The sequence below is a fragment of the Saccoglossus kowalevskii genome, chromosome 3, assembly GCF_978046115.1.
Source record: "Saccoglossus kowalevskii chromosome 3, keSacKowa6.1, whole genome shotgun sequence".
Classification (NCBI taxonomy): Eukaryota; Metazoa; Hemichordata; class Enteropneusta; family Harrimaniidae; genus Saccoglossus; species Saccoglossus kowalevskii.
The window spans coordinates 36,275,308-36,303,301 of record NC_140643.1 but is presented as its reverse complement, the minus strand read 5'-3'; the positions used below and the strand labels follow the sequence as shown (position 1 = coordinate 36,303,301).

Genomic DNA, 27,994 nt, shown 5'->3' with positions numbered 1-27,994 from the left:
ATTTAGTAATTTAGTGATTGTATTTGTTATTCAGTATATTGTGTTTTTGTTTTGTTTATATATATATATATATATATTTCTCCTTGTACTTTGTGACCATTTTCTTTCCCTCCGGGGATTGTGTAAGAGTCAATAAGTAAATAAATAAATATGCTGGCACGTTGATCCGGCACACACAAATCTGTTCACGGTGAATGAAAAAAAGAACGTATTGACCATTGAGGGCAGCATATCAACGTCTGGGTGGGATGATAAACAGCTTCGTGGAAAGAGCAAGAACGAAGTTCCATTTAGGGTCAAGCGCTCCATGGTGTGTAGTGCGAGATCTTAATCGCCACGGGGGCACTAAATAAAGTTGACGGACATTGACCCTATCTAGAGAATTTCAAGGTCATTAACCCATTTGGGAGACATATCAAGTATACTTTTCTAATGTGAGTGCACCTACCTCGGACGCAGTGCCACATACGCTAGGTAGCACTCCAGTCCCCGGACAGCGCCACAGTCGTCACACAGCGCCAGCGCCACTGACAGCTGCCGATTTGGTGAACCGACTTACGAAACAATACTGATTATATCAGTTACAAAAAACATCACAAAATAGTTCTAGAAATCTCTGTGATGTTGAACATTCAGTTTGAATCTGTTGCCTCTTTTCGTTCATGAAAGTTTTATTTTTCCCTGATGAATATACTACGAGTACACTGCAGTAAAATAACACATTTTAATGAGGACTTTTGCCGCGATTTAAATTTTCCCCTGGTCAAGTTCAGTGACTAGTTGCACTTACATGTGGGCTTTACACTTTCGTCTGAACGTACGGCATATCACCTGATCTGACATAGGTGTTTCGTCATAAATGTGCGGATAGCGGAGGGCATAGCACATTTTGTAAAGCTCCATGTCGGATGACCCGGTCGCAAGATAATCTCGTTCGTGTATTTCTACTTTACATGGACGAAATCCCCACACATGGGCATTTTATAATTATAAATGAGGCATACAATCAATGCTGTAATCTTCATATATTCTATTTGAGGCAATGCAGACACATTAAAACAATTTAAGAATTAGACAGGATCTGTTTACAACAGATAGACTTCAAGGAACTGAGCTTTATTGTTATTTCTCGGAAACGATCGAAAGGTCATTTCGTCGAATAAACTATTTCTTCGGAAGTTTCCAAATACCAATAAACGTGTTATGAATTTAAGGGAATATTGGGCGTATTTGTCGTAGACCCCCACCTCTCATATTCATTCTGTCAGTGCACGGGGTCTGTGAAACCGGTGCATAAATTTGGTTCGCGAGAATTACAGCGGAACGAGTGTCCAGTCTGCGAATGCACTGTGTACAGCGTTTCGAAAACCTTCGAAACACCCATTCTCTCGGAAGTGTAAATAAATGCAGATTTGTCACCTTCAACGTTATAATATTTAATTATAATAATTATTTTATTCTAATGTTTCAAATTCTTTAATCAACGTATAATTTTCGTATGACCATCATTACGACACATAACACTAATATGTGTGAAGAACTGAGAACCGTGATAGATTGTGCAGTATGTTATTGTGTTTTGCACATTTGTCGTGGAATATATTTCTTCGTTTTAATTCGATAAAATTGTTGTAAACTGAGGCAAATAAGTTATTTGTCGCTTTGCCTGTCTATTTTTTTCTAATTATCTGATATCAAGTCGACATCCGTGATAAACATTGGAATCATATTTCATTGAATTGTTTATCTTCTAAACATATGCCGAGTGCGTTCCTTATTCTACAACCATTGGTGTCGTCTGTAGCTGATCGGGTTTCAACTCGGCAAAAACAAGATGTCGAACCAGTGTACAAGCAACACGCATACCAATCTGCGTTGCCTTTCTTGGGTAACATTTCTAGCAACTTTAATAGTGGCTATCTTCAGCGTTACGTCAACGGTTTTTCTCTATTCGAAAGTACAAGAACACGAATCAAAGATACAAAGCTTGGTAGAGGAACTGCGCATATACAGATATACTTCTGTAAACCTTGTAAGTAGAACTCTTATAATTAGATTCCACCATACATTCGATGACCGTATGAAACGTCCATTTATACACTAGTACAATGCATAGTATTGATTCATCGATCCGAATTTTTAATGACTTACATACACGTTTATTTGGGCGATTTCGTCAAAAAATCCGACATGTCCTATACCTAGTTGGTATTTACATATATGTCGGATTGTCCCACTCACCAGTAACCGTGCTGTCACAGTACTTGATCCTCCCTTCTACATTGTATTTGCATAAACGTAGGACAAAAGTTAGACTGGCGCAGTCGGGGCGATTAATTTGTTTTTGTAGTTTAATTAAAATAAAAAAAAATCGTGAAATGGAAGTGTTAGCGCGAAATCCCCTGTAACTGCGAAATCGCGCTAACACCAATATTTCGCGATTTTTTTTTATTTTATTTAAACTTCAAAGACAAATTAATCGCCCCGACTGTGCTAGTCTAGACAAAAGTGTTCTCACTGGTGAACTCGATCCTTAGCGAGATAGAGGTAATCGACGTTTATGTAGGATTAATGACGCAGCGTTCATATCCAGTCTGTGTATGCCGAAATCACGCCCTCATTCGTCGAAGTGCTGAAGTGTAGCATACCCCCCCCCCCCCGCCCAGTAATGACCAAGTTCCCTGAAAGGAAGTAGAACAGACATTTTCATAAGCACGGCATTGTTTTTGAAGTTGCCAACTGCCAACAAATTACAAAAAAGCATTCGACTTTTTATGAAATTCAAACACTACAATAAAGACTTTTCGTTTTGGACACGGTGAATTGTTTCGTTTTGGGGAGAAAAACTCTGAAAAAAAAGATTTTTGACAAGATAATTCAGAAATTTATATTACAGAAAAAAGATAATTTGCTATATTTTTTATATTTTGCCTTTTATTTGTTTTGAATAATGACTGAAAGAAGCTGAATGAAATTACAAACTATGTAGTGTGTTCAACAACTTATGTATGAACAATAATTTTATGATTTTGCTGTTAAAAATACTGTTTCACATTGTCGAACACGGACAGTCCCATTCATGCATTTTTTTATTTATGCCTGGCATTGTCATATGGCTATTATAAGAAATCAAAAATAAATGAATGTTTAGTTCTGAATGTGTATTGCATGCCATAAAAAACACGAAGAGATGGTGCCAGATGATCTCAATTAGCGCGAATTTGGGAAATAAAATAAACGTTCAAATAGTCATGTTTTTCAGCACCTACGTACGCTGGCCATCATTTCGACCTCCAATTCGATTGCGTGTACGAATTCCTTTAGCCAACGCTTTTGAATAGTGCTCAAAGGCGCTTGGATTTTCAACAGATTCGCTACTGTTCCGAATTACTATGAGTCGAAGTAATTCGAATCCCGACGTTTTATTATTATTATTATTATTTTAACTGGAACTGAATGTAAATGTGCTATGATGCTAGACTTGTATACAGACGTGCCCTTACCCTTATTGGCTTTTAATTGAATAATTAATTTATTTTTTAAATATAATATTCCATAGTATAATTTAGACCTGTTATTTCTATTAGGATGAAGATGAACAAACTCGTCGCAGTGGTATTGACCGAACAAAGATTATTAAAAGAGATATATCTGAACTGGTTTCTGAAAGTACAGGTATCTATAAAAAATACTCCATAGATATATATATAATATGGTACCACATCGTAATGTATCGGATTGTATTATATTCTTTCGTATTTTTATCTGTAGATATAAATTTAAGTCTGGACAGTTTATTTCGACTCCTTGGAACTGGCAGGGATGGGCGAGATGGCATGCCGGGACGAGATGGACGAGACGGTTCTCCCGGAAATATAGGACCACGGGGAGAACCTGGCCCACCTGGGAATCCGGGCGTACCCGGAGAAAGTGGAATACCGGGAAAAGCAGGACCAGGTAGGTAGACTATTCTACGACTGTCCCTGAAAGTGAGGTACGTCATCTTGCATATGTAATGTAGAATTATGTAATGCCATATTAATGTAAATTAACACTGTTGACGAATGTTATGACGTAGGTGTTTATTTTTTTTACATTTTCATTTCTTAGTTGGCCCACCTGGTTTGCAGAATGGCGTCACGGAAACCACGCATACTAGAATGGCTAATACCAGTGCCTTGTATATTAGGTGGGGAAGAACAGAATGTGAAGGCGATGCACAACTAGTGTACGAAGGTAAATACCATGAACAATATTTCGATTTCTTTATTCAAGATGTAATATGGACGAACACTTGTATTTGTTAATTTATTAATGTTAAAAAACAAAGCAATGAAAGCTTTATTCTCTATACGACAAACCATATTAAATCACAAAATGGTGTCCCCTTCACTGTGTTTAAAGTTATTTGACCAACTAATTTCACCAATTTTAATGTACGGGGCAGAAATCTGGGCATGTGATTTATTTAAAAGATGACAATGATCTTGAACAAACCTGTAATCAATTTTATCGTTTCATACTTGGTGTAAGTAAAACTACATCAGTAATCGGTATTAAAGGAGAACTTGGCAGAACGCCAATAAGAATAAAGGCATCAACATTGGCAACTAAATATTGGTTCAGGCTAAATACCCTACCTGATAACCTTATACTTAAATGTGCTCTCGATGAAGCAGTTAAGAATAATTCTAGTTGGATAAAACATATTGAAAATATAATGGGCCACAATGACTTTGAAACAATAAAATTAAACCATAAAGTAAATAACATTGATCAAATCTCAAATGTTGTTAAAATAAAACTCACAAAAGATTATGACAAATTATGGAAAGAAAGCTTAAATTCTCCTCACAGTAAAAATGGTAAAGATGGCAATAAAATGAGAACATATAAATTGCTTAAATCGTTTTTGAAAATAGAAACTTACCTGACCGAAATAACAAACTTCAGCCTTCGGAGAATTGTGAGTAAATTTAGGCTTAGTGATCATAATTTAGAAATTGAAAGAGGCAGACAACAACGACCAAAAATTCCTGCGGATGAGCGATTTTGTAAAAAATGTCATACAAATTCAGTTGAGGACGAACAACATTTTATCCTAGATTGTGAATTTCTCAATAAAGAAAGAGGGGAGCTGTTTCAAGAAATATGAATTAAAAATAAACTAAATAAAACAGACAATTTCATTAAAATAATGACGTGCTTCATACCCCTGACAAAGTTTCTAAATAAGGCAAAACAGAAATCAGGTATATGATAGCTATCACCTCTACATTGGGAGAATCCTGTACCTATCCTTAATTTGTTTTTCCTATTAAGCTTTTAACATCTTTTATTTTTAATTTTATCTTATAGTCTAGCTACTGTATTTTTTCTTATGATTTGTATTTTATTTACCATACTGCGCCCTCTGATGGCATAGTAGTGTAATAAAGTTATTATTATTATTATTATTATTATTATTATTATTATTATTATTATTATTATTATTATTATTATTATTATTATTATTGTTATTATTATATACCATATAAGGAAATGCGAATTCCAAATATGGAAAGATTACGCGCGTAAGCGTCCTCTAAAAATAAAAACAAATATGGCTGCTACCAGTGCATGACTGGACTCCACACAAGGAGTTTCGCTGTTTCTGTTCTACATGTAAACGTTTTGGATTTCGGCATTCCCATGATGTATCCTTGGAAGGAAAATATGTATAATAATAAGGTTATTACGAGGATACCTCAAAGTATGCACGAAGACAGTACAGGGGAACACAGTCCCTCTATCAATAGAGGGACTGTGAGCGGAAGTATGCGGAGGTCGATTCGACGGCGTACTGTCAGAGTGCATACTTTGAGGTATCCACATAACGAAGACAGTACAGCGGAAGTATCGACCGACGCGCAGCGGAGGTCGATCCGACGGCGTACTTTCTGATTGCATACTTTGATGTATCCTCGTAATAACCTCATATTACTTTATTCTAATTCTAGGTATCATTGGAGGTGCCCATTACACGCAAACCGGCAGTGGTAGTAACCACCAGTGTTTACCACTTAACCCCATATTTGACGACGTCGTCATTGGAACTGGTGGAAGCCGTTCACTTATGTACGGCACTGAATACGAGACAAGTAACTTCGCTCCTCTCGCAGGCGTACATGATCATGATGCAGTGTGTGCCGTGTGCAAAGTTAACTCAAGATCATCCGTGCTTATGGTTCCGGCTCGTAATGAATGTCCATCAGACCAATGGACCAGGGAATATTACGGATATCTTATGTCTGATTACCACGGACATAAACGTAGCGAATTCATTTGTGTTGATCGTAACCCGGAAGGTCGCATGGCAAGCAATACAAATTCAGATGGAGCCTTGTTGTATCTTGTAGAAGGCCGCTGTGGTTCACTTCCATGCGGTCCTTACGTCGAAGGTCACGAATTGTCATGCGCTGTGTGTTCAATATAAGAAATAATAATAATCATGTATTCTGCAAGTTAATATGGCAAAACAATAATCCGTTAGACTGTATGCATATTAAGTAGGTGATTTACATATTGCTGTAGCAGTTAATTAAACCAGTATTTAGGGGTAAGGTTATAGATATTGGAGGAATCTATCTATATTTGAGTACGTACATACGACGTAATTATTCTGTAATCTTGTTCCCAGTGCCAAAATATTAATATATGGCCCCTACTTTCGTCCAAATTGTGGCCGGAATTTATGTGATAGTCAAACTACAATTTGATGTAGGTATGGTGCGCATTGAAATGTGGAATATCATAAGACAACAAATGTATAGGAGTAAAAGTACGATTACGAAAAATTGTCCTTTTTTGAAAAGTGATTCAATTTGTAATGTTTGTGGGTCTTATCTTATGTGGTGAAATACTGTCCAACTATGCGTCACTTAAAAACGATTTTACAAACGTTTCCCTCGAATAACATCTAATACATTTTAGTATGTTTATAATCACATTTATTGTTATTGTGCTTTTCATAATTTTCATAAATAGGGACAATCACTAAACTACTACATAATGCTAAAATAATAGAGTACTTGGTATACACTCAGACAACTAATGAATGTATTAGTTATTTGAGGTATACATTATGGTGAACACAATATGATAAATGCAACAACATAATGTGCGTATCGTCTACCATGTTTCAGTCAAATAACGGATCGACGTATGAGGGCATGATTTCGGCACGACCCGAGTGGGGCCCCACGCGGGGCGAGTCCTGACAAACGTGAAAGCCACTACAGTAATCCCTCTCCAAACATGAAGGATTCAAATGTTTCAGGTGCAGTCAACGAGTAAATTTTCAAAAATCTTTGGTATTTATGTTTGATCAACAGTAACTTAATTTATGAACATTATTAAGGCTTAATTTAATTTGGAGGGAAGAGGTCAATCTGTTCGCAACTCCCCTCCCTCTCAACCAAATTCAATTGCCCTCCCACTGTTGTTTGCTCCCACTGCCCTCTCCCCGCTCAGTTTTTGTTCCCCGCTGCTTTCTCCCCCACTCGGTTTTGCTCCCACTGCCCTCTCCCCACTCAGTTTTTGTTTCCCGCTGCTTTCTCCCCACTGCCCTTTCCCCACTCAGTTTTTGTTCCCCATGAATCATTTCACCGGCAACACTCTTTATTAAGAGAGTTGTACCCAAGTTCAAATTTTGCACTTCTGAAAAATACAATGTACAATCATTGATTTTGCCCTTACCCGCTCAATCTAAAAATGGAACTTGCCTGCCCTCCAAATAAAAATCTTCTCCTACTGGAATTCCCCTCTGAGAAACCCTATTTTTAATTCTCTCCCACTGAAGTTGTTTTATTTTGCCTGCCCGATAAAAATCCCTTGCGAACACACTTTTCACGAACAGCTCCGTTGACTGCACCTGAATTTTGGCAAGTGCCGAGACCCGTAACGTGAACGTAGTATATGTCGACATCAGTGATAAACAATAGATTCATATTTCGTTGATTTGTTTATCATCTATACCACAGTCCCTCTATAAGAGGGACTGTGTCTAAACATATGCTGAGTGCGTGCCTTATTCTACACCCATTGTTCGCGTCATAGACCCTCCAGTAGAGGCTTAGGTTTCGTCTAACTGATCATGTTTTAACTCGGCAAAAACAAGATGTCGAACCAGTGTGCGAGCAACACGCATACCAATCTGCGTTGCCTTTCTTGGGTAACATTTCTAGCAACTTTAATAGTGGCTATCTTCAGCGTTACGTCAACGGTTTTTCTCTATTTGAAAGTACAAGAACACGAATCAAAGATACAAAGCTTGGTAGAGGAACTGCGGATACACAGATATACTTCTGTAAACCTTGTAAGTAGAACTCCTATAATTAGACTCCACCATACATTCGATGACCGTATGAAACGTCCATTTATACACTGGTACACTGCATAGTATTGATTCATCGATCAGAGTTTATAATGACTTACATACACGTTTATTTGGGCGATTTCGTCAAAAAATCCGACATGTCCTATACATACTTGGTATTTACGTTATGTTGTATTGTCCTTATTTACTTATTTACGTCTTTTAAGGTCCATGGCTAAAACAAGGGTAACCGTTCTCTCATAGTTCTCTGTGATACACAGTTTATGTGGAAGTTAAAAGTTCCTCCACAGATCTGTGCATTGGCAAACATGCCGTGCAACTGCCACTGACAGAATGACTTTCGTCGACAGCGGCGCGCTACAACTGCATTTGTGATGTTGCTTGCTGGTCGTGGATTGAACGAGTCTTGGTTACTGGTTAAAATGTTACTCATTTGGCGTTGGTAATCTTTATTATGAACTGAGTAACGCCGCAACGCTGCCAGCAGAAACTTGCTGGTACCTTGATGTTTTACTAGTCTGAGCACATGTGGTCTGAGGTTGATATCGATCATGGAAGGTAAAAAGAGAGGAAATAGGACGCTATAATTGTTCTCCCTTGTTCGATGATCGTTTCGATTTATTTACTTGGTAAACAATTCCGTAATGCGATTACGTGAATAATTAATATTCGGGTTGGCTCAATTCAAACATGACAACAAATCTTGCTGCACCAGTAAAACTATCAAGCAAGACAGCAACATAACCATAACTCAACATCTTTCCCTATTTGAGTATTTCAATCGCGGACAATAAATGTAAAAATCGTTAAAATGAAATGAAAAATATGTATTTATATGCTCATATCAGAAAACTGACACAACAATAACTGTTCGTAATCACACCAGTACCACCTTCCATATGATCACACACACAACGTATTTATAAGTATATTTGTTGTGTCGAGGCGGTAACAAAATGGAGACTCTATTGCGAAAAAATCTCGTTTTTTTCACCATCGCATATCACCGCATACAAACAAGACAAAGCTTACTCGAAAGTGCCTGACATAAAGTCCCACTTGAGCTTTTTAAATACTTCGGGAGACAACCGGGCGTGTAGTTTTTTCGTCTTTAAAGATGGAACAAGTTTACGTGCAGCGACCGAGCAGCGTATCATCTGCTCACGCTGGAAAACAACTGACGAGTGTTTTGTTTCCGGTGTCAGGCCTTGTCAATGACCTATGACGTCACGTGAACCTTTCTGCGCATACACTCTTCCGTCTCTTCGCTGATGCGCAGTGCCACTCGTGATGGTGATTTTTTTTTCAGTCACGAAAAATGTGAGTTCATCCCATTTCGCTGAGTAAATAGCGGTACTGGTGACGGGGTAAAACGAAATATAAACAATAGCAATAAGGCGATATTGTCAGCTTGAAACAAAAGAAATAAATCGGATTAAAAGTCGTCCTATCTGCTCTCTTTTTACCTTCCATGATATCGATGGTCGCGGCTCCATGATTTTACCATGGAACTATATGGTTTATAGTTCCATGGTACCACGTTAGTTGGTTCTTGTTTGCTTAGCCAAAAGATAAACAATCTCTTCCCTGTTGTCTGTTTAATCCCTTCTAATTGGATTACGTGATTCGTGTATATTCGGAACGCATTCGGTATTCGCCGGCACACTGTGTGCAAAGGCCTCTGGGACGGAGAGCGCGATAAGAGTTGACTGCGCATGCGCACAGTAACAAACAGTACAGTAATCTTCCAACCTAGCGGCGAACCATCGACATATGAAATGCGATCTTTACCGATCGCTGGACGGCGCTCGCAGAAAATGAAAATAGAGTCTAAAAGCCAACTTCACAACGATAATAAATCAAGTTGAACTGTTTTGCAAATGTTTGCGGAAAATTTGGTAATCAAGCCTCGAAAATCGTCAACTTCACGGAGCACAAAAATGTTGTAAATTGACGCCAATTCTTGAATAATCGTCCGACTGTTGTGCTTCCGGTCTTCAAATACGCAGAATGACCTAATGCACCAATCACACGCCACTGCGCATACGCAGTGACCTTATTTGTTAACTGCGCATTCAATTTTATGAGAGGGGCGTACATCTCACTTGAAATACAGTACTACGGCACGTCTCATTGTGCAAACATACACCAGCTATCGTGGATTTCCATAGAACGAAATTCAATGGGTTTAATTGGATAATCTGGGCGTGAAACAAAGGGAGTTTATTGGCTTATATTGCGTCCTCTCTCCTTCTTTTTTTAGCTCCATGGTATAAACGAGTTTTAATTGTGAATGTTCTCAGTGAGCATGCAGTCAAACCGTATACTTCGTGTCGCCTAAGTATTTACCACTTATTCCTTTAACTTACCCGCCACTATACGATCTACCTATACATTTACTGCGTGTGGATCTTCCGAGAGCTCTCCAGGGTTATAAAACTCAGTTTCCCGGTGGTCAACACACATTAAGTTCTTCTAATCTCAGTATTATATGTGATGTACATGTACACCTAATATGCTAATTATATTGCTGAACGATTTTAATCAGATAAAAATAGCAGATGCAAATTTGTTCGGTTTGCCAATAGAAATACCATGTTCATTTGCATATCGACCGTGAAAATACCGAAAACATTATTGCATGGGTGATATGCAAATTAGTTTTAGTCAAAATAAGTGACTGCCTAAAAGTACCATTACTGTTCAACTTTAATTTCACTCGGCAAGTATATTCATGTACTCTAAGGGAAAAATAACGTACTACTAAATATTGTTTATTTCTGCTATGTTTCAAAAAACAATACTCCTGAAGGGACTACTTTGTTTGCTCATTTGCATATGGGGTGTGGAAATACCGATTTTGATTTCAAGAACGAATCAAAATAAACTGCAGTACATATGCATTGTTGTAGAATACTGTCCCGTAACTGCGTAGTATATATCGTAGTAACCAGAATCGTTCCAATAGGAATCCTGTCTTCTATTGTGATATTCAACCACAGTCTTCGACGTTTTTTAAAGATTAATGATTTGCGTTTCATACCAGGAAGTGAACCCACTCGGCGTATGCCGAAATCACGTTTCATTCGTGTGCTGTTACATACTCCCAATAATGGCCAAGTTTCCTGACAGGAAGTAGAACAGACATTTCCATGAGCACAGCATTGTTTTTGAAGTTGCCAACTGCCAATACTAAAAGTCACTAAAAATCATTCAACGTGAATTCACCTAATTATTACCGCAATACATAATAACTTCAGTAATAGAATAGCCGGTGTTGGGTATGTACACTGTAAATCTTGGAAGCATGTTTTTGATTAAAATACGTCGTTTTAATTGAAAACACACTGTTGCAATTAAAAACAGGTGTTTTATACAATAAAACACCTGTATTTGCTATCAAAACAGTAGTGTTTTAGTGTTTTTAGAAATGCGTTTTGGGGAATTGTGATAGGTATTTTTGATGGTTAAAAACCTTTCACTTAGGTAACCGGGATTCGGTCGTTTCCACGCTAGGCTGACAAAAGACACACACAAGCTTCGTTCATGTTCCCAAAACGATTCTCTGCCAAGTCCATGGTTTTCACCCGAGACAGCATTAAATCAATCTTTATTTCTTGTCACCCCTTAACCAATTACAATCAGTATAAGAGACTCCAAGGCCTTGCCTTCCAACAAACAACCAATCACATGAAAGTTTTACACATCATAATCAATTGATTAATCGTCAAGCTGTCTAGAGAAAACATTTCTATACATTGTCAACGCTAACTAATATTGATGGGGTAATAGTCTCGCACTAACATTCCACAAAGATACCACCTTAGTTAAAATCGCAAACAACATTGGTTTAGAATTACAGCTACTGTCTTGTATCTTAAAAACTGCAGAGTCATAAGATGTTTTTGGTTGATTTCGACCAGCTCGCCATCTGGTCTTGTCATTAACCTTTATCAGTATATGTCATGGCAACCACTGTCAAACTGACTGAAATATAAATCATGATAGAATTATTAAAGCACTTTTTGATGAAAATTAAGAGCATTGTAAACACATAAAAATACACTGTTTTTCGGGATATAAATGCGTCATTGAAGTGTTTATTTATAGTATATTTATGGACTAGTGCATCCAATTTCATGCAAGCAGTATTAACAATATTGAATGAAAAGTCTGGGGACTTGTAAGTACACGGGTGGATATGGTGTATATGCCAACAAGACAATCACCGAAAGTGACGTAATTCAATGCATAATGAGATGACATTACCTTCAGAAAACAATTGTATGTCAAGCACCAAGTAGTGGGAGAATTTATTGTATGTACGCTTTTATGGTCTTACCAACCTAAGTACAATTCGAAATCGAAACACGTGGTGAATTAGCTACCTAACGCATTTTAATACTCCGCATTTGATGAACGGTAGTTGTAGTTCCATTCAGAACTGAGCACTTTCACATGTCATTTTTTTTCCCGAAAACTGTTTGAAACACTTCAGAAAGCAAAATTACCAACGATAATTCAACCCAAAACACCAGATTATAAATGTTTTGCAAAGTGTTATTGTATAAGGCACAATTGTGTTCATAAGCGTGATTAACACTCTTTCTTCCAAATTGTTTATCTTGAAGCACATCCTGAAACAAACAAACATGCAATATCTCAAGGGAAAATACCCGACTATGCATGTTTTATGTATACGTGTCGTACACAAGTTCATAATAGTAACTAAAACACTTTTCTTTAAAACTGTTTTATTTTGAAGTCCCTCCTAAAACACACTATTATATAAGTGTTCATATACAGGACACTTTTGTATGCCGTCTTAAGTACGCATTTATAATAAACAAAATACTTATTATCGACTGTATGCAGCATATTTATTTGAAAAAAAACGCTCACACACAGTGTTCGAAATTAGCGTCGGTCCGTCGGCCTCACGCCGACAGTGGGTGTAAAGGGCCTAGAGCTGTGAAAAACCATCAGTCCTTGCGACCGACCATAAATTTATATTTTAAAAAAATGTTCCATTATTTAGTATGATTGTAAGACCACATATATAATAAATATCTATAGTAACTCCAGAATTGTTTCAAAATTGCGTTTTCTTGCACGTTTGATCAACAAATGGCATCACTCATCGACCTGGGCATACGAGTCATAATTCAAGCTGGTCTCATGCCACTAATTAACCAATGGCCAATTTAAATGCCCAGCAAGAACCAATGAAATTTTTTAAATATTATTTTTCTCAGGTGCTCCCTGTATGAGGGCGTAATCACCTGGGTCAGAGGTGAGACCAACATGTGGTCTTTTGTTTACTACTTAGCGACTGTGTACCTGTGGGTTTATTCTGTGTGTTAATGGATGTTCTAATCTTGGTGGTTTTCCAGTGATTTCTCTTGGTGCAATCCAAATACAGTAGGTGTGTCTTGTTTACCTGGGATATGCAAGAGTTTGAGCTGGCCAACATGTTAGTTTTTTTCATATGGTTGATTACTGGCATGTTGATTTCCCATTTTTGAGCCATATTTTCAACTTTCTTCGTCATTTTCATATAGCAATCTCGTCATATGTTAACATTGTCGTCTATGGAAATTCAATTAGTGGTATGAGCCCAGCTCGCCGAATGATCGCGAAATGCGCCGAACGTGGTAACTGTAACAAACGATCTGATTGGATGTAGGCCGATCAAGCCTCCGATTCAAACCAATAGAATTCGCGCATACATTTTATGTTCCGCCATCTTTGATTTGCATCGAACACACTGCAGAGTTACGTCTACATCGAAGTATGTGGCAATATTTAAACTGCCAGGAGCCTGCTGCTAAACGTGTGAAAACCACACAAGAAAGGCGTGACAAACAGCAAGAATACGAACAGTCCAGGCGTAAACCACGCACATTCCAAGTTAGCTGGCAGGCGGAGTTCAAAGACTGGTTACTTTTTGATAACAACAACAAGGTTTGATAACAAGGTGATGTATTGCCGGCCTTGTCGAGGATCGTGCAGCAGAATTGATCCTTGTAGAAGATGAGGCTGACGCCAATGATTGTGAGCATGATGCAAAATGCATGTCAGATTCAGAGTCGGCCAGTGATCATGACAGTGTTTTTTTCTGAAGATTTTGTTGAGTTTAGTGACGATGAAAGAAATGATGACGTCTTTGAGGCTGCAGATAATATATCTGATTAATTAGTAAATAAAGGTTTTGTATGATCCGTTTAGTCTTTGTTTGTTAAATATCAGGGCCTACAGTTAGCTAGAAGGACCTACAGTTTTAATTTGACATAGGTCCTTCGGGCCTGTTATGATTTTCAGTTAATTTCGAACACTGCTCACACAGGCATGTAAAGATAAATTTATTGATTTTAGTATTTTCAATAATAAACCGCTTTATATATTCATATATTTTGCGAGTGTGCATATCACGTACCTGTCACAAGTTGAATTCCCTCTGCTCTATTCATTAGATTCATTTTTTTATAGCTATTATTCTATTGGTGGAGCCTCAGCGTTGAATTCCAATATGGCGATTACCTCACACCTGTGCAAATTTGCGTCTAATTTAAACGAGCTCCTCTAAGTTTCTAATAATACATAATCATTTAACTGTTATTCAGAAATTCCATTAATACAATAAAAATACAAAATGGAAAAAATATTGAACAATAATTTAGTTTGCTACTTCATTGCAAACATTTTGAGATACCTTTCGTAAACAACGGTGTTCACGATGCACATCATAATATGTAGCCTGTTCAAGTAACTGGTAACTTGTGTCGTGCGCACACCCATTCAATGATTGAATTATACTATCGGGAATATGTGGACAGGTGGCATTAAAGAAGCAACAACAATGACGCCTTTTTAGATTAGAGGAAAGAAGGGACCGGAATTTATCCTAAACAAACCTGAAGGTATGATAATATTGTTACTCCGTTACGAAACATTTGGAGAGTGTAATTGATAGAGCACGTGTCGACAGTGTACTGCATTGACATTTTCAGCGGCCTCCATTCATTTCATTATGTGTGGGATAATTGACTAAACTCAAGTTTATGCATTTACAGGGGCAGATAATTCCATACTGCATAACGAGACATGATATGTGGAAACTCTTCAAAATGTGTGTTTAAAGGAAATCACTTATCAAAAAAGTTGTGATAGTAAACACTTCATTAAAACATGTCTTCGGTTGAGATACTTTTTCTGTCATGATAATAAACACTTTACAAAATGTGTGTCTAGTAAAATCACTTTTTAAATGTTTTATGTGTAAAAACATCCCTGAAATGTTGCAATAAAACACTAACTGCATACGTTTTCATAATATACACTTCTCGCAATTATGCAGATTATAAACACTAAGTGTTTTTAAAGTGGGGACAAGCTTATAAACACTTTAAATTTTTATCACAAAACAGTAACAAAAATTATTTTAAAACAGTAATGTTGTAAAATAACTCATTTGCGATTTTATGAGTTTAATTATTAAACACTTTATATAAAGTGATTTTAAAGTGGGGACAAATATGTCATATTTTAAAACACATTTACAGTCTACGAGCTATTAGTAAATAAAAGTAAGCTGTGCTTCCAACTTACGAGCTATTAGTAAATATAAATAAAATAAATATAAATATATATGACTGTAAGGATTCAATCGATGAGATATAAAATGTGTGCGTGACCGAATTTCCTCATCGAGTTATATGTAACAACTTAGTCGACAGCATCAACATTCAATAATATTTTAAGCTCTAATGGTTTCCTGATGACAGAGACACCATATGCTACCAGAAGAACATTGAACAGTGCACATTATATACGAGAATCCCCTTAATTATACCCGGCGGGAGGTATATCGCAAAGAACACGTCCAAAATTCAAGAACTTCACTGCCCATTGTGCGACCTCACCTGGAAGGTTTAGCGCATGCACGATTTTTGGCATGACAATTTTAATGTGGAAAATGCTTTATACGCTGACAAAAAATAGGATCTTAATCTGAATTATGTAAGAATAAAATAGCTGTTCACATTTTACACCTTGCCCATGTCTACGAAATTACGTTTTTTTATTTTTTTATTTAAATTATATTGTTACAGAAAATAAAAACATGTGGTTACAGCTTACGAAAATATCCCTTGTTGACCTTCTTTAGACCTGTTATTTCTATATTTTAGGATGAAGATGAACAAACTCGTCTCAGTGGTATTGACCAAACAAAGATTATTAAAAGAGATATATCTGAATTGGTTTCTGAAAGTACAGGTATCTATAAAAAATACTCCATAGATATATATATAATATGGTACCACATCGTAATGTATCGGATTGTATTTTATTCTTTCGTATTTTTATCTGTAGATATAAATTTAAGTCTGGACAGTTTATTTCGACTCCTTGGAACTGGCAGGGATGGGCGAGATGGCATGCCGGGACGAGATGGACGAGACGGTTCTCCTGGAAATATAGGACCACGGGGAGAACCTGGCCCACCTGGGAATCCGGGCGTACCCGGAGAAAGCGGAATACCGGGAAAAGCAGGACCAGGTAGGTAGACTATTCTACGACTGTCCCTGAAAGTGAGGTACGTCATCTTGCATATGAAATATAGAATTATGTAATGCCATATTAATGTAAATTAACACTGTTGGCGAATGCTGTGACGTGGGTGTTTATTTTTTTACATTTTCATTTCTTAGTTGGCCCACCTGGTTTGCAAAATTACATCACGGACACTACGCATACTAAAATGGCTAATACTAGTGCCTTGTATATTAGGTGGGGAAGAACAGAATGTGAAGGCGATGCACAACTAGTGTACGAAGGTAAATACCATGAACAATATTTTGATTTCTTTATTGAAGATGTAATATGAATGAAAACTTGTATTTGTTAATTTTGTTGTTTGAAACTGAAAATGGTGAACCCACATTGGATTACGATTTATGGTAGGCTAGTAATATTGCCTTTGCAGCCCGTGCAACAGTATTCACTTGATCATTTTATTGTTTCATCAAACGAATAGCTTCCATGCTACAGGGACAATGCATTGTATACTTATGCGCCAAACCAAGAAATAGATCACAGTAAATTTATATCAGAAATTCGCCAGTTGCCACTAGACAACTTATTTGAACCTGAAAGTGCAATTATCTGGGGAGGTGATTTAAACTGTGTCCTTGATATTAGGTGGGATAGAGATGGAGGGAATCCTAAAAGTTGGAAAAAATCTATTGATATCATAAATAACATTATGGAACATTTTAACATGGTCGACATTTGGAGGTTAATTAATCCAAACCGGAGAAGATTCACAAGGCGAAGAAGGAAGCCATATGTTATACAGAGTAGACTTGATTATATTTTAATTGAGGATAATCTAACTGAATCCCTCTGGCATGATGTTATCAAGGAACTGGGAAGACCACTGAAAATCACGGAGGTACCTGGTAAACTTTGTATGATACTAGGGGACCCGGAGTACGATTGGCCGGTGAACTTTGTTTGCTCACTGATCAGAAACCACATATACTACTCTAAATGGACGAAACAGAAACCTAACTATGCAAATTTTATCAATTTACTTAAACATCATTTTCAAATTGAGTGCATGATCGCCAAACAAAAAATAGAAAAAAACGTCACACAAAAAGAAATGGTCTTCTGATACCAAATTTAAAATAACATTTTTATATGAATTACTTGGAGTGTCTTTTATCTGTGTATTCATGAAATGTATTACATGTAGTGTCAGCCCAAGAAAATAAATAAGTTACAAAAAAAAACAATGTATTGTACAAGTATCAAAAAATACATGTTTTCATCCATATTGTATCACAAATCTATTTTGATTAACAATAATGCGCGGGTACCGTATTTCTTAAAAAATGGAAGATTTTAAACTTTATTTGATGTTATTAAATATTACTTTACTCTAATTCTAGGTGTCATTGGAGGTGCTTTTTACACGCACACCGGCAGTGGTAGTAACCACCAGTGTCTGCCACTTAACCCCATATTTGACGACGTCGACATTGGTACTGGTGGAAGCCGTTCACTTATGTACGGCACTGAATACCAGACAAGTAACTTCGCTCCTCTCGCAGGCGTACATGATCTTGATGCAGTGTGTGCCGTGTGCAAAGTTAAAAGATCATCCGTGCTTATGGTTCCGGCTCGTAATGAATGTCCATCAGAACAATGGACCAGGGAATATTACGGATATCTTATGTCTGATTACCACGATCATAAACGTAGCGAATTCATTTGTGTTGATCGTAACCCGGAAGGTCGCATGGCAAGCAATGCCGATTTAAACGGAGCCTTGTTGTATCCTGTAGAAGGCCGCTGTGGTTCACTTCCATGCGGTCCTTACGTCGAAGGTCACGAATTGACATGCGCTGTGTGTTCAATATAAGAAATAATAAGCTAATAAACTACATTATTGTACATCTGTCATCGTAACGCCATAATTTACAGCGTGCTGTAAATTTTGCGGTATTGCACGGGGTATTTTCATCCTACCATATTAGGAAACGCGAATTCCAAATATGGAACGATTACGCGATTCATATATTATAAATATGATGAATGTACGACACAACATAATATGATGAATATAGAACAAAATATGATGAATATACAAAACTTATTGTATTTACTCGGTGTCATATTCCAGTGTTAGATTTTCTTGTTATTAATTTTGCAAATGTTTGAATTACTTTTTCATTTGTTATTGTTCCACTTCTCAATGTACTTTTCCTTGGCTAGTTTTTGTGGTGTTATGTTATGTTATGTTTGCAATGTATATTAAATGATTCTGTTCTAGTTGTATCAGCCATGTGCTAGAAAAGCTACTGTTTTCCCTATTTTGGAGTTTGACGTTGGCCAAATGTTTTCCAATGATGTTTTCTAAATGATTATTGTATTACACCCCAGTATCACACACTTTATCGGCAATTCGATTGGTAAAATTATGAGGCCACCGACTGACACTCTCCTAAACATGGCTCCTTTGCCACATACAACATATATTTTGGTAATAACTGTTTGAAATATGTTAAATTCGAATGTTTTCAAAATATATCGATAATTTCAGATACCCATCTTTTGCAAAGGTTATTTTGCATTTTAATGTCGAATGTTTTGGGGGTCGCCGTTTCTAATTCCCCCAGCCCCATCTTGGCAACGCACATCGTTCGTGTCTTCAATTGTACCGTTTACAATCTATTGTGGTGGAAAATACCGCAAAAGGATGCCAATGTATGGCTTTAACTAGAAAGATAATGGCCATAGTCTGTGATGTCATTCTGTATTTATTACATTATAATCAATCACATGTTGTACACAGGGAATGTGCTGGGAATTTTGCCCAACGGAGAGGGTCCACGCTTTGGGTGAGCGGATCCACGTACTGCCATAGCTAAACTCGGCGTTTAATATAGAAGTCAAACGGGAAGAGAAAACTGGTGATACAGTTGTGATAGTAGAACTTGACGCTCTAATTCGGAAACTCCAGTCGCTGGCTACGTGAAATTACCTGTTGGGAGGGGGGCAACTCTGGACTGCTACCGAACATTCCTACACACATATACTAGTCCCGGGCTTTCATTTATCCATTTATATGAGGCAGTTCTCCATTTTGTATCAAAGAATATGATGAGGCGGACGAAAAAGCTGTATAATATTTTTGGTTTTTGTTCCATGTTTCTTGAAATGAGAATGTGGTCGACTGCCCGATGCTTTCACCTGCCTTGTGTGGGTGTTTTGTGTTTTTCTTTTCTAAATAATTTGTTAACGTTCATGTTGACAACGTTTTTAATAGTATTGCCGAATGAGTGTATTAGTTTACTCACAATGCTGTAGAGGAGTATAATATAACATGATGCGTAAATATCGGTTTCCAGTGCAACCGTCGTCGCGCCGTGTCCTGTTGGGCCATAGGCGACGTATACGACGCATGTAAAATACAGGCTAAACAGAGAAGTTAAAATAAGAATAAGAAACATGAAAACAGTCTTGATTCCGTGTATACAGTTTTAAGCAATGGATAAACATAGCATACCCAGATATAATTTAAGGCTGCAGTACAATATGTCCGATTAATATTGTACCTTAAATAACACACACGTACGCAACCAGTTTTCAGTTTTCATAAACTCGGTCAGTACGGGTTATATGACCCTACATCATTGTTCCTAAACACAACACGGAAATACAAAATAAACAATAACAAACACAGTGTTAGGCTGGGGTAAATAATATATATCACGTTGACCTGAGCGACTTTTTATAGTCCCCGTTTGGACTTCTGGATCCGTATCTCTGACATGTTAACTATATTACTATAAATAAAAGTATATATCTTAAATTTGATATCTAACTGAGACTATGGTATAAATCCCGTGGTCGTACACAATACACTGATTTTAACAATTGTGCTTCGATTTCTACTGCGAAATGACCACAGTGTAAATACATTTCAAGGGCAATGTATGTAATAATATAAAACTGTCATGCATCAAGCTGATTAATACACTTATACATCGTAACATAGTTGATTTGAATCACTTTTACGCCCAAAGTGAACTAAAATGGTACTCACTTCACACGTTGGGAATCTAAACATAATATGTAAAACCAGATGACATAGAAACAGATTCGTCACATATCCTTTAATCCTTTATTGGACACAATCATGACACGTAAGATACGTAACAGACTTGGGCCAAAATACAGATTTGATTCTTCTCAGCGTGCGTCAGTTTAAAGGGTACACGTTACAACATTCCGCTATAGTAATGATTCCATTTTTTAAACTTCATGCTTATAAAATTCAAAGTGTTTCCCGCAGACAACATACGAGCATGGAAGGCATCTTCCATGATACGAGGTACGTCACATGGATTGTTCAGATGGCGATATCTAAACAACCGCATGCGCAGTAAACAATCGACTCATCTTTAGTACGAAACGAACACATACAGATTCCACTTGAAACACTTGACAACAGATGGTAGCATGACGATGAAGTCCCTCCAACAAGTGAAAACATATAGGACCCGTGATTATTATTTTGCTTTTATAATCATCGTGGCCCTAATATTTACCGTTTCTAGCATTATGTCTTCGGCGTACCTATACCACAGTGTACAGCGTCAAATCGTGATGCTAGAAGACCACAGAGTGATGATTATAAAACTCCAAGACGACATTCAAGCTATGAAAGACGAACCAGCGGTAAGTTCTTTTTTCTTGAGATTTTAACAAAATGTGTGAAGGCAACTGCAATACACCATGCATTGATGCCAACAATTTCATGTTTATTTAAACTGATCTTCCTTGCTTTGTTCTAATACTAGTAACTCTGTTATACGACACACACTAGGATATTCCGTTTCACAATCCTAATTCATATATATCTATTACAAACAACTCTTGACTTGATGTATTTAGTTACCCTTGTTTACATATTAAAAGTGCGTATGTCAAGAAAAACAAAACTCTGGGCCCCATTATACGGCAGCATTCTATCGGAGCCGAACTACTGCTCCTCCCATTATCTCCAATGTGTTTATACGGTCGGGAGCCGAACGAGAGCCGAGATCTGTCAGAGTTCGATTCAGTTCGATCAGAGCCGAACGGAACAGTGCCCTAAAATAATTAGTATGAAAAAACTGGACTGAAAACGATGTTGGTGTCGTGCTTGTGTTATTTTTTTACATGGCACGATGCTGACAGTGTTGAGATAGGGAAAAAAACAGTCGCAAGTCTGAGCATGGAGGTAGAAAAGACAATACACTGGTGTTATGATTTAGGTACGAGTATGGAAGTACGAGTGTCTCGAATCCATGCTCGAATAAACAGGAAACACGGCAGCTAAAATGTGTTACAGCCTATTATTCGCTTAAGTTATTGTCATGCAAAATTACCATTTTGTAATTATTCAACTGTAGTGATATCTAAACTAGAATCACAGGCCCTCTATCTACATACGTAGAGGGAAATCTAAACCTACTAGGAACACGCCACCGTACCGTGATCGCTTCTACGATTTATATCTTTAGTGTCTTTAAAAAGTTTCCGTTCAGTCGTTCTTTCAAGTTTTTGTCGCATAATTTCGTATGCCTTTTTTCTGTTTCCCGTTGAGCTATCAATCTATCGCAGTAATTCATTACTCTGCCAAATATATATTAGAATGCGTACCTCTTCGTCAAGCCGGAAATTGCGTGAAATTACGAAAGATGTTGTCTCCGCCATAATTGAAATGAGAGGTTACTTGAAGAAGACGATTGAGGGCGTGATTTGGGCTCCGATAAGAGGCCCCTGATGGGTACACACGGTCGGGGCTCAACCCTATCGGAGTTCAACCCCAAGGGTTTATTGGAGCCGAACTTGGCTCGAGCCGAACGCGTATACACGGCCATTTTCGCTGGCTCGAGCCGTAGGGCTCCGATAAAATGCTGTCGTGTGAACGTAGCAACATTAAAGGCACCAATGCGCCTGGGAAATGACCGTATTTCAAATTTAACATATCATCGGCTATCTTGCTTTTATTTATTGTAAACCCTTACCAATATCATGTTCGAATCAGCATCGCGTCCACTCTTATGTTGACAGAGAATGGTATTATAATAAATAACGTATTTATTCAGAGATAATCGAATATTCGACTTATCGTATAACAATATGATAAACGTGTTGCACATGACTCGTCAGTGCACAATATGAATATAAGTACAGTATTTAGTTTGTTATAATATGTTTATGTTTCGTCTCTATTAGGTCTTGCCACGTGATGGAAAGAATTTTGAAAATCATCATAGTCAGTCGACCATTTTGAAACGTAATGTTAACGACGACGATCGAGGTATTACGAATATAATAAATGGGGATTTTCAGTTTCAATAGGTCTTATTGACACTGTTCCATAATCCGTGTATTCACAGTAAAGTATGACTTCAACTTCCGAAATATAATTTGCGTTTTTTTAGAATCCTGTTTGAACGTGGATGATGTATTACGTCTTGTGTCAAGTATTCAAGGCACCACGGGCCCACAGGGCCCACCTGGACCCCCGGGATCTCCAGGAGTTAAAGGGGACCAGGGACTGCAAGGGAGACCTGGAAAATTGGGTCCCAGTAAGTGATGTTTTTCATTTGCTACATCTGCTACAAACTTTTGTTACAGAAACATTAAACACCAGGCAAAAACGAAAAGGTCTGTCTGTCTTATTCACAATGTATATATGTTTTTTTAGCCGGTCTGCCAGGTTCTAGTATTAATTCCGAAAGTACATCACATGTAGAAGACTGTTGTGACCAATTGTCCAATGTGACAGTGGGGTCTATGTATATTAGGTGGGGTCGTCAGACTTGTGAAGGGGACGCCGAATTAGTGTATGCAGGTAAGTTGATATGTTAATTATGCGTTCTCAATAGCTATACAATACTATCATGGTGAATATTGCTTTGTAGATTGGACGACCATAAATTATTATATATAAATACGTCTAATATAAACAATGATAATGTCAGAATCATATTGGTAACTAAGAACCTGCTTAAACATATATTTGTTGAAAGTTGCATAATAATGTAACTCATGGGTGATCTCCGTCTATGCTAGGAATTGTGGGAGGAAGTCACTACACTCATACAGGAAGTGGTTCCAACTACCAATGCCTGCCCCTCGACCCGATATACGATGTTGATGTCAGTGGCGGTAGTAGAGGCATCATGTATGGTGCGGAGTATGAGACCAATGATTTCCCTCCGCTATCAGCCATCCATAACCAAGATGCCATATGCGCCGTGTGTAAAGCCAATCACCGTGGCTCAGTGTTGATGGTTCCAGCAAGGAATGAATGTCCTAGCAACAAGTGGACAAGAGAATATCACGGATTCCTTATGTCAGCGTATTATAATCAGAAACAGAATGGCGAATTTATTTGTGTAGACCGACAGGCACGTGGTAGCGTAAACAGCAATTCGAATCAGAATGGCGCTTTACTATATCCCGTGTACGGTAGCTGTGGCTCCCTGCCATGCGGTCCGTATGTTGAGGGACATGAGCTAACTTGCGTGGTATGCACTCAGTGACGTCATTGCAGAGGGTTGTTACATATTGTAGATTTTCCTTATGAACCTGGTAATATATTCATCTCCAGAGGAGAATGAAACACAACACAACACAACACAACCAGTATTTCGTATGTTATGAAACTGTATTCGTATACTCTATAAACGCCCGTTCTCATTGAATTCAATAAACAACCAATATAATATAAGAATACTCATTTATTTAATTTTGAACATAAAATCTATCTTCAGGTTTGAAGATGTACTTGTATAATTTGTGTTAATAAAACAAGTGGGTGCACATTCAGATGCTTTTCCCAATTACTTTCATCATAATATTAAAACATTGTTTGATATTTTTATTTTTTCGGCACTGCGTAACCATTCGTCATTAACCTCAAATTAACCTCATATATGGATGCAATGTCAATGTCTAACGTGTTTAAGAAACACTAGTAATGATGGCGAAACAATTATGGGTGCTTTTATATAGATAATGAACTTAGAATCAGTGAACAAGAATTACATGATTTGTGTCTGACCTATCACTTGATATGACACATGACATCTGACATTTGATAGCGGATGTATTTTGAAACATACTCTCTCGTTGTGAAGTATGGGTACAACTGTTTTCCCCCACTTCCTTCACCGCAGAACACCCATCGTTCTCCAAGTAACATGGTGAGGCGAAGATCATTTCAAAGTAAATGACTCTATTTGTCCTAATAATTAACAAACACAAAGACATTGGACGCGAACTGTAAGAAAATGCTCTAAAGTAACGATGCGTGTCGTGGTTTGCGATATTAGTTCACTAAAGCACCACGTTTAAGCGTATTAACACTGCCACACACGGATCTCGAGATACAATAACAGATTTGTAAGAATACATGAATTTAATAATTAATTTAAGTAATAAAAAGCACCGGTTACATGTACAAAATTTAATACAAAAACTACTTGTGTTAAAGATAATGTTTTTTTTATAGCAATTGCCTATATAATTGATGAAATAAAAGTAGTGAAATCAGATTTTTGTTGCAGACCTGCATAACAAGAAACAAATCAAGGTCGTTTTGACCCATAAAATAACCTATTGAAAAGTGATTTATTTTACACTATTAGAAGACTTTGCCACTGTACACAACATTCATACAATAAGAGTGACATCATTAGTGCTAAACTAGTCGTCTAGAACAGCCCATAATTCATGCTGGACATAACAGTTTAACAATATTGATGGTATTAAATAGGACTGGATAATGGAGTATACAGAGAAGGAATATATCCCAGGTCTATTAGTGACAGTCGATTTCAAAAAGCCTTCAATACTATTGAGTGGCCTTTTTTTTTTTTTTTTTGAAGTATTAGAGTAATATTATTAATTTTTGTCCGATCTTTAGACAGTGGATAAAAGTGGCATGTCCAGCTCTGTAATTAACAAGGGTACTAGCACAGGTTCCTCAACGGGATGCGGAGTTCGACAAGAGGACTCTATATCTCATTTCGTTGTGACAGTTCTCTACGCTCTGATCAGCATATTAGAGGGATTTCTTTACCGAGTTTGTCGCTATTTGATGATATGACATGTTTCCACGATGATCTCCCACCAAGTAAAAACCTTTTTGACAACTCGTCAAATTTGAAAAGAATCTCTGGGCAAGCAATTACAATTGATTCAAAGCTCGGAGAACTTCAGTGGAAAATTACACACAATATTCTGCCCACCAACACGGTTCCATACAAAATGACACCACCAAAAATTAAATCAGTGCATGTACCTTCTGTAAAGAAAGCGCTGAATTATTGTTTCATCTATTCTGTGAATATTTATATGTAAACATGTTTCGGAAAAGGACTAGGGGAAACAGCCCTGAATTTATTTTATTGGGAGATAATTTTATTGGGAGATAAATCGGTTTTGGAATCGATTCTTAAACCCGATTCGTTTCCGGCTTCTGTTTTTATTTTAAAAACCAATTGTTTAAATCCATTTTCATGATTTTTCAGTAAATTCTGATGGAAAATTTGCTTCAACGTGAAAAATACATATATAACTCGTATATAGTTCAAAAACCAAAAAAACGAAAATAGATTTTTTAAAATGAAAACGGATTTTAAAAAAACGAAAATAGATTTAACAAATGAATATGCATTTTAAAAAACGAAAATGGTTTTTCTAAAAAAAATAACGGATCACCGAAACGAAGGTGGGTTTTGAAAATCGATTTCAGAACCGAAAATGGTTATTAAAAAGGCATTATAAAATAAAAATTAATTCTAAAAATGTAAATGAATTGTATAAATGGTTTTATAAAATGCAATGTTGTGAGCCACCTTGGTTGCCATACATATGCCACATACACGCTAAAAGGGACACTGGTATTGTTTTAAAAACCATGCTTGTTGATAGCAATATGAAGATACACTTGACATTGTTTCATCCGTAGGAGAATAGCATTTACTAACACCATTTCAGGTTGACAAAGAAGACTTTCAAGAAAATGGTCCCACATACAATATATGTAAATAAAAGTACGACAGAGATCAGAGAGTGCCAACATATCTACCATGCTCCATTCCTACTGTAAGCCATGCATTGAAAGACACAGATGGCTGCTTTTACAGTCCGCAATGCCGATGGAGCATGGATACATCAGAACCGTGTTCAAATGATTTTCCTACAGTCTTTAAAGTCATTCGATTACTAAATTATAGGTAGCTATCAAGAAAGTTGCAGAAGAAACTGATCAGTGTCAGTTAGTTGCCATTATTACTATAAACACGACCCTGCACATACTGGGCATGAAGCTATTTCCTTCTGTGATAAAGAAACAGCTGTGAAGAAAGCTGTCAAATACCAATTTGTGATATATGTCCAAGGAAAGCCCATGCTGGAGATGGCCAACACACACAAGTAGACACAAGAGAGGAAGTCACGAGGCATACAATTGAAATTGATTCATGCCTGTCACACAATAGAAGAAAATCAACAAAATATTATGATTATGATAATGAAATGAAACTTACTTCCAAGTAAAAGAAACAAAGTGCTGAGTTGAATTTGCTGCTTAGAAGAGTTAAAGGAGAACTTTATTTCTGACCGGATTAAGTTTGAGGGACTGCTAGCAATGAGTGAAAGTACATGCCAATGTATTAAACTATACCTCAGGAACATAGCAATGATCTGGATTTACTACAAAAATGTCGGCCATACATCAAAATTTGAGAGAATTGGAGAGCCAGAACATGAATGATTTTGAACAAAACGAGGTTACATTGCCTTTTCTCTCTCACCTCTCTGATTAAGCGGAAATCGGAGTACTTACCATTTTTATTGTGAGGCACATGTTTATCATGTACATTAAGATTCGGGACTTTCTATCAAAAACGTGTACCATTTTTTGAACAAGGGGAATTCAGACAACTAATAGGAGACGCTGTTATTTCAACAGGAAATAGTTACGGGTGACTTGAAGAACAAAGGAATACAAATATTGGACAGTGACAGCGATTTAAATCT

The 27,994-nt window shown here is 37.1% G+C and overlaps 3 protein-coding genes across 3 annotated transcripts; all 3 read left to right on the top strand.

The window, feature by feature from the left end:
* The first annotated feature begins 1,761 nt into the window (after positions 1 to 1,761).
* LOC144360708 (uncharacterized) lies at positions 1,762 to 6,607 on the top strand. Its single transcript, XM_085497152.1, has 5 exons — positions 1,762 to 2,032; positions 3,588 to 3,675; positions 3,772 to 3,957; positions 4,111 to 4,236; positions 6,000 to 6,607. Exons 1-5 carry the CDS (start codon positions 1,835 to 1,837, stop codon positions 6,473 to 6,475), a joined length of 1,074 nt encoding a protein of 357 aa, XP_085353278.1. The 5' UTR covers positions 1,762 to 1,834; the 3' UTR covers positions 6,476 to 6,607.
* A 1,354-nt stretch (positions 6,608 to 7,961) lies between these two features.
* LOC100376594 (uncharacterized) lies at positions 7,962 to 19,241 on the top strand. The gene is made up of 5 exons (XM_006822397.3): positions 7,962 to 8,356; positions 16,567 to 16,654; positions 16,751 to 16,936; positions 17,089 to 17,214; positions 18,334 to 19,241. The coding sequence occupies exons 1-5, from the start codon at positions 8,159 to 8,161 to the stop codon at positions 18,804 to 18,806; spliced, it is 1,071 nt and encodes a 356-aa protein (XP_006822460.2). The 5' UTR covers positions 7,962 to 8,158; the 3' UTR covers positions 18,807 to 19,241.
* A 2,129-nt stretch (positions 19,242 to 21,370) lies between these two features.
* Positions 21,371 to 24,680, top strand: LOC100376441 (uncharacterized). The gene is made up of 5 exons (XM_002739486.4): positions 21,371 to 21,628; positions 23,174 to 23,258; positions 23,383 to 23,529; positions 23,649 to 23,795; positions 24,017 to 24,680. The coding sequence occupies exons 1-5, from the start codon at positions 21,410 to 21,412 to the stop codon at positions 24,487 to 24,489; spliced, it is 1,071 nt and encodes a 356-aa protein (XP_002739532.3). The 5' UTR covers positions 21,371 to 21,409; the 3' UTR covers positions 24,490 to 24,680.
* The last annotated feature ends 3,314 nt before the right edge of the window (positions 24,681 to 27,994 follow it).